Raw genomic sequence first — 8,373 nt, 5'->3', positions numbered from 1 at the left:
TTATTTGATGCACATGGACATTCCTGGTCACACGGCTTATGTCACACTTTTATTCAGTAAACTGTGTTCCCCTTTTCCACACTCCTTATTGACTGTTTCTTCTTAGGCTGAGGGAATAGAGATTAGCCATTACCGCTAAAATCTCCAACATCTGTGACAAATAACAGAGGGAAGGATGGAGGGTTGGAGGTTAGTGAAAATAGGATTTTGAATTGGACTGAATTGTGTGTCCCTACAAGTTTAGTTAAACAAGACTGTGTGTGTGTGTGTGTGTACAGATCTATAATGAGATCCACAGAGTGTGTGTGTGACCTGGTCACTGGTAGGGTTGCTTGGTGTTAGCAGATAAAGACTGGCACAGTGGCGAAGTCCCAGATAATAAGCCAACCATTATGCAAATGACTAGGCACATCCATAGGGAGACTGGTAGTTGAGTTGATGTAGTCAAGGTTGATCTTTTCTCTAATGTTGTAATTTCAAAACGAGTCATTTGCAAATACATTGACCAAGGCAATAGAGCAACAAAATAGACTTGCGACACATTGCTGGACCTTGCAGTATCATTATTAATCCAGCTCAATAAAACTTATTAGAATCCCTAAATGAAATGGACTGAAATGGTGGCTGCTAGTCGAACATGATGAACATTGGAGGGGCCAATACAACAGTTGGACTACCATTCAAGGATGGGGACCCAGGGTTTCTGGGTGTATTGTACAGCAGGGAGTGTATATGTGTGTGTGCGTGCAAGTGCGCATGGTAGCTCACCTGTCTATATGGAGTTTCTGTGCAAGCAGTTGCCAGTCCTTTCCCTTGGCGTTGGCTGTGTCGAAGGTGGCACAAATCCTCTGGCGGATGGACAGGGGGATCTTGAAGGCCCTGGACCCTGTCAGCGATGTGGTGGTACAGTTCGACTGAGTGAAGAAGGGGACTACCTCCTTTTCACTCTGGAGGAAGAAACCGTTGCAGCATAAAAATGAGAGGTGTTAGAGTGACCATTTCTTTTCTACAGATAACATAAGATTATATGGCTTCAAAGAATTAACTCAATGTAATCTATATGTCAAGAGGCCCCTGCGTGCTTCATTAAGAAAAGCCCTTCAGTAAAATCAGGAGACATTCACTCTAATGAGAGAGCCTATTAGTATCACAGCTTCAGCTCCATACAGGATTCACACACACACACACACACACACACACACACACACACACACACACACACACACACACACACACACACACACACACACACACACACACACACACACACACACACACACACACACACACACACACACACACACGCATACACGCACACACGCGCACATGGACGCACTTGCACACACACAAAACACCCCCCCCCCCGACAAACACACTTCACACTTCCTGCCATATACTGTATACACACAATTCCACACACACTCTTCCTCCCACACACACTCCTCCCCTTACCTCGACCACAGAGGTGTAGACCTGGAGGATCTGCTCCTGACCTTTGACCTGACGCACACTGATCTTACAGGACAGCTGGGAGGAGGCGGGGCTGTAGCGCTCCAATGAGAAGGCACACTGCAGGGGCCGCTGGTTACTAGCCCACACCTGAGAGAACGAGAACTCCTAGAGAGAGAAAGAGAAGGGGGGAGAGAGAGTGGGTGGGATCAATACATGAAATAAACTATAGACCTAATCAAGCTCTGTGCCAGTATTCACAAAGAGTCTCAGGGTAGGAGTGCTGATATAGAATCCATGTTGCCTTTTAGATCATAATGAATAAGATTACATGAACAGGGGGGACCTGATCCTACATCAGTACTTCTACTCTGAGGCGCATTTTGAATACAGACCCTGGATGACAATATTTACTAAATACAATGCCTGAATGCCAGCTAATTGCATTGCCCCCTTTCCTCTATTTCAGCTTTAATTATTAGTTCAGACCAGACCAAGTCAATGGTTTCTTTACCCACTCAACAACCACTGCTAATCAATGAAGGGAATACAATCAGCAGCCTCTTGGGGTTGGGGTTGTCTACCCATGAGCAAACTGAATTGGAGATGGCCAGTCTGAAATTACTTGCCTAGTCAACATTCTGTCCTTCAAAGTCAATTCCATTCCTATATACTGTGTGGTCATTGTTATAATGACAAACAAACACAACTACGAATCAGACTCTCTTGGGATCCTTCAAGCAAACATAATGATAGATAATGACATGAGAGCTTCCTATTGAGTACATCTTTAGGCTGCATCCTGAATGGCACCCTTTAACTTTTATAGTGCACTACTTTTGACCAGGACCCACAAGGTTCTGGTCAAAAGTAGTCCACTGTGAAGGGATATAGACACAAGTACACCCATCTAGTACCGGGTCAGACCCCTGCCATTTGTCTCCAGAACAGCCTGAATTCTTAGGGCATGGAAACATTGTTCAACTGGTATCAAGGGACCTAACGTGTGCCAGGAAAACATTCCACACACCATTACACCACCTCCACCAGCCTGTACAGTTGACACCATGCAGGATGGGGCCATGGATTCACGCTGCCAACACCAAATCTTGACTCTGCCATCAGCATGATGCGGGATTGATCGGACCAGGTTGGCAACGTTTTTCCACTCCTCACTTGTCCAGTGTTGGTGATCGTGTGCCCACTTGAGCCGCTTCTTCTTGTTTTTAGCTGATAGGAGTGGAACCTGGTCGTCTGCTGCAATATCCCATCCGGGTCAAGGACCGATGAGTTGTGCATTCCCGAGATGCCGTTTCATCCACTAGATGTTTTTGCTCACAGGATTGCTGATGACTTGATGTTTTTTGTTTGTCGCACCATTCTTGGTAGACCCTAGACACTGTCGTGAGTGAAAAGTACAGGAGGTCGGCCATTTCTGAGATGGAACCGGTGCACCTGGCACCGACGATCATACTACCATGCTCAAAGTTGCTTAGGTCACTTGTTTTACCCATTTTAACATTCAGCTGAACAGTAACTGAATGCTTTATATAGCAAGCCACGGCTATGCGACTCACTGTCTGTACGATGAAACTGTTCACTGAGCTTCTACTCTTCCTGACCTTTCCCTCCCTCCCTCCCTCCCTCCCTCCCTCCCTCCCTCCCTCCCTCCCTCCCTCCCTCCCTCCCTCCCTCCCTCCCTCCCTCCCTCCCTCCCTCCCCCTCCCTCCCTCCCTCCCTCCCTCCCTCCCTCTCCACCATCTCTTTTGCTCTCTCTCCATCTCTCTCTGCTCCATGAGAGCTGGTTGATTTTCTGGCTAATTCTGCTAATGTGATCTCACTGGAGGGCGTAAAATCACAGAGCAGCACAGTACATGCACCACGTATACCCCTAGGAAGATAAGGAAATGTGTGTCTGTGTGTGTGTGTGCCTAGAAGACATAATTGATTTAGTTTTGTGTGTAAGTGTGTGTGTGTGTGTGGAAGAGATAGTTATTGTCCTCTGTCCTTGCCACAGTCCCTGCTCTTTGCTGTGACCCCAGAGTAAGAAGACAGGATTGTTGATGGAGTAGAGGACTCTGATGAAGGGATGGTTGATGGAGGAGAAGACTCAGATGGAAGGGAGGTTTCTCAAATGATGGTGTTTCTCAAATGACACACCCCCATACCCCTGCACCTACTCTCAACACACACAAACAATTCCCCTCCACACACACACACTCCGCCCTCCCCTACCTGGCAGGTGGTGAAAGGCTTGATGCTCCAGAGGAACTGGGGGATGTCCTGGATGGAGAGCTGCAGGCTGAAGGAGTTCCCCCTGAACAGCAGCGTCTTGGGCTCCTCCAGGAGACGACCGCCCCTCACCCGCTCCACTGATGCCACTTCCTGATAGGGGGAGAGGGGAGAACAGTGGTGAAGGAGGAGGAGGAGGAGGAGGAGGAGGAGGAGGAGGAGGGGGTAGGGAGGGAAGAGTGAGAGAGGCGTAGGTGTTGGGGAGAAGAGGGACAGTGGGGAAGGAGGTGGGAGGGAGAGAGCAAGAGAGAGAGAGTGGGAGAGAGAAGGGAGATGAGGGGTGGAGAGAAAGGTGAAATAAAAGTGTGAGAATTACGTTATTTGTGTGTGTGTTTACAGCATTTAAGTACAGTATACATAGATTACACAACATAGAAAACCAATATTACTCAGTTATTAATACAACCACTCTCCTCTATCTGTACTGAATTAAGAAACAGTGCTCTGAACTACCAACTCCCCCCTGAAGATCTGAACAGCTCTAAACAGTTTAATTAAACAGCTCATGGGGAGATTGGGCATTCAGTTAGCCTCCTCTGCAAGAGAAAGCAAGTGGAAGAATTGCTTAAAATGCATTTTTTAACAACTAGAAATAATTACAAAATAATTTCACGCATAGAATGAAACCCCCCAAACACACAAACAAACAAATAAAGAATAAACTAAGCAAATCCTGGCAATAAAATGTTCAATGAATAAAATCAGGGACCACAATACCCCTCAAATGCTGTTTCAGAAACACAGAGACAGAAATCAAGCCTGATCTTCCCGAATGGCGTTTGCTATTGATGAAAGGACTTAGGTGATTTTGCGCTTTTTGGGTTCTTATCTGAGGGTATTGTTGCGCTTCTCTATGGAGACCGGGAGCATTAGTGTGTATGTGTGTGTGTGTGTGTGTGTGTGTGTGTGTGAGAGAGTGGGTGTGAAACTGTGTGTGTGTCTTTGTGTTTGTCTGCGTGTACACATATATGTGTTTGGTTGTGTGTGTGCATACGTGTGTGGGTACGTGTGTGTGTATGTGTATGTGTGCATACACGTGTGTGTGTCTGTGTGTTTGTATGTCTGCCGTCTCCATCACAAAAGGAAAGGCGCGTGGAAATTGAAAAATTGTCCCTGATCGATTCTTTACTCGGCATCGCAAGGGAAATAATTTGTCGTATGAAGTTCAAACAAAAACCACCAAAACTGGACAAATGAACAAATAAACAGGACAGAGTGACAGAGAGAGATGTAGAGAATTGGCTGGTGGGTTCCCGAATGTAATTTCACTCTATTTACCATGCAAGGCTGCCCTCTGACTGATGCGGACAGAACCAAAGCTGCTCTAGTGAGCCAAGCTCTGTCACATCACAACCTCTCTGGAGCATAACTCATAGCCTCAAAGCAACTGGCTGCTGTCAGAGGTGTGTGTGTGTGTGTGTGTGTGTGTGTGCGTGCGTGACTACACTGCTCACAGGTGCATACCTAGTGGTTAATCTGTTGTTCTGCCCCTGAACAAGTTAACCCATTGTTCCTAGGCCGTCATTGTAAATAAGAATTTGTTCTTAACTGACTTGCCTAGTTAAATAAAGGTTAAATACAGAAAGAAAGAAATACCTCAGAGTGTGTGTGCCTTTTTTGTGAATGAGGCAAAAAGAGGATAATGGGTATCATTATGAGAGACAATGTGAGTACGATAGAAATTAGTTTGTGTGAAAAGGCCATAGCTACTCTTCATTGTATATCATTCATACATCACCTCTACACCGAACTAAAAGAGAGAACCAATCTAGTACCGGGTCGGACCTCCATTTGCCTCCAGAACAGCCTGAATTCATTGGGCATGGAAATGTTGTTCAAATGGTATCAAGGGACCTAACGTGTTCCAGGAAAACATTCCACACACCATTACACCTCTACCACCAGCCTGTATAGTTGACACCAGGCAGGATGGGGCCATGGACTCATGCTGCTTACACCAAATCCTGACTCGGACATCAACATGATGCAACAGGAACCGGGATTCGTCAGACCAGGTGGGCAATGTTTTTCCACTCCTCACTTGTCCAGTGTTGGTGATCGTGTGCCCACTGGAGCCGCTTCTTCTTGTTTTTAGCTGATAGGAGTGGAACCTGGTCGTCTGCTGCAATATCCCATCCGGGTCAAGGACCAAAGAGTTGTGATTCCGAGATGCCGTTCTGGACACCACTGTTGTACTGTGCCGTTATTTGCCTGTTTGTGGCCCGTCTGTTAGCTTGCACATTCTCCTTTGACCTCTCATCCACTAGATGTTTTCGCTCACAGGACTGACGGTGACTGGATGTTTTTTGTTTGTTGCACCATTCTCGGGAAAACCTAGACACTGTCGTGAGTGAAAAGACCAGGAGGCCGACCACTTCTTTGATGGAACCGGTGCGCGTGGCACCGAAGATAATACCACGCTCAAAGTCGCTTAGGTATGTATTTTGTCCTGTAGTTCATTCAATGTAATTGGAGAATTCAGTGGGTTATGGTAGTCTTTAATAGTTGATTCTAAGATTTGTAATCGATCATATATATGTTTTTGCTGTTTGTTCTTTGTTATAGAGACAGAAATATTGGAGAAGTGGTTTATCCACACATCTCAGGTTTGGATAGATAACTCTTTGTGTGGTTGTTTGTTAAGTGTGTTCCAATTTTCCCAGAAGTGGCGAAATTTTATGGATTCTTCATTTACATTTGAGCTGATTTCTGACGTACTGTTCCTTCTTTTTCCGTAGTGTATTTCTGTATTCTTTTCATGATTCATAGTGAAAGTATAGACACAGGTTTTCTGAGTCTCTATGTTTTTGGTTGGGAATATTTCTCAATTTCTTTCTTAGGTTTTTGCATTTCACTTCATCAAACCATTTGTCATTGTTGTTAATTATCTAAGGTTGTCCGCTTGGAATTTTTAGATTTGATAGGGAAGCTGAAAGGTCAAATTGATTGTTTTTCTACTGCCAAGATTACACCTTCTGTATTAGAGTGAAATGTCTTGTCCAGGAAATTGCCTAAAAGGGAATTCTTTCTCTCTCTTTCTCTCTCTCTCTCTCTCTCTCTCTCTCTCTCTCTCTCTCTCTCTCTCTCACCCTCCAACTGCAGTGTGTGCTCCCTTGCCCGGGCCGTCACACGGAATGGAATGCAAGAACATCTTTAATTAACACACTACAAATATTCAGTTAAGCCCTAGAAAGAAGGCAGAGGAGGAAACCTTGCAGTGTTGTCTCTCCTAATCATCCAGCAGCATCTCTCTTTCTCTCTCTGGCTGTGTGACTGGACTTGCTGATCTTTGGTGGAACACGAAAATCAGACAGAGAAAACTCTTCTGGACAAAACCACCAGCCACGACACACTAACGCAATTGGACAGAAACACAGAAAAAGAAACACTCACACACACCTGCAGGGGGTGGAATGAGGTCACACACACGTGGGGTCGCGAGCATGGATACACGGATACGCATGCACACAAATGCACGCAGACAGACACGAACACACACACTCTCCTTTAAGCAAGCTGACCTGTGTATAACCTTCATAGAGTACTTTCTTAAAGTTCTTCTGTCAGTTGAAACCTACCACTGCAGGCTAGCTTGCTACTGCAATAACATATCATGTTCTCAGAAAGCACTCTACTGCCTATCACTCCACAGCCTAAACTCGGGTGATAGGCAGTCTATCCGTCCATCGGTCAGCATTCAGTCAGTCAGTCAAACAGTCACCCAGCCAACCAACCATCCATCCTTCCATTCCCCCCCCATACCTGGAATGCGTAGGGGGTGTTGTCGACACAATACACCCTCAGGCTGTATCCCAGAGGGTTGGTGTTGTCTGCACTACCGAACACGGCCAACCTCAGTCTCTTCACAGCCTCCTGGCTCAGTGGCTCCCCCACCAGGGCATAGCGCCCTGGACTTTCCAGGAGCAGGTGGCAGCACTGAGCCTCCAGCAAACAGTAGCAGGAAGTGCTCTCCTCCTCCACTGACATCACTTCCTGTGAGAGAAGAAAATAGAAGAAAAAAGAAGTTGGGGCGGGTTGGGGCATTAGGCTGATGTTGTTTATCATGATGACGAGGATAATGGCTGCAGACGGAAAAATAAGCAATCAGCAAATTGTGTATCGTGAACAGTAATGTGATTACCACACACCTGTTGCATAGCTCATTTCTCTTTCATTCTTTTCTCAATGCCTCTCCTAAATCACCAACTGCACCCTCCCTGTGACCCTATGGCCCTGTCTGTATTAAGGCATGGTTAAACTTTATAAAGTCAGGCTGTATAATATAGTAATGCAGTACTTTGGCCCAGCCTGCTACACCTGGCCCATTAGCTCTGCAGCAGACATTAGGAATATATGTTTTATACAGCTCATCCCCACTGTATGTGACAGGCAGACAGGCAGGCAGCAATGGAAGAAACGGGAGTCAAACAACTCCACCGCAAAGCCTAGCAGTATTAACGGAAAAATGTAGGGAGAGAGAGTGGAAGAAGGGGACAGGCAGAGAGAGAGAGAGAGAGAGAGAGAGAGAGAGAGAGAGAGAGAGAGAGAGAGAGAGGGAGAGACAGAGGGGGGGGGGGGGACAGAGAGAGAGGGGGGGGAGAGAGAGAGGGGGGGGAGAAGGGGAGAGGGAGA

At 46.2% G+C, this 8,373-nt stretch overlaps 1 protein-coding gene across 1 annotated transcript in view; it reads right to left on the bottom strand.

Annotated features, from left to right (window-relative positions):
• Nucleotides 1-8,373, bottom strand: part of LOC135518053 (netrin receptor UNC5D-like) — a 331,784-nt gene that overhangs the window by 3,692 nt on the left and 319,719 nt on the right. Inside the window, exons 13-16 of the mRNA XM_064942889.1 lie at nucleotides 7,504-7,734; nucleotides 3,685-3,834; nucleotides 1,453-1,617; nucleotides 769-947 (exon numbers count right to left, since the gene is read on the bottom strand). Coding sequence (XP_064798961.1) covers nucleotides 769-947; nucleotides 1,453-1,617; nucleotides 3,685-3,834; nucleotides 7,504-7,734 — 725 coding nt within the window. The remainder of the gene's footprint in view (nucleotides 1-768; nucleotides 948-1,452; nucleotides 1,618-3,684; nucleotides 3,835-7,503; nucleotides 7,735-8,373) is intronic.

Source organism: Oncorhynchus masou, chromosome 28, assembly GCF_036934945.1.
Source record: "Oncorhynchus masou masou isolate Uvic2021 chromosome 28, UVic_Omas_1.1, whole genome shotgun sequence".
In the NCBI taxonomy this organism is placed as follows: domain Eukaryota; kingdom Metazoa; phylum Chordata; class Actinopteri; order Salmoniformes; family Salmonidae; genus Oncorhynchus; species Oncorhynchus masou.
This window is presented reverse-complemented; position numbering and strand designations above follow the sequence as displayed.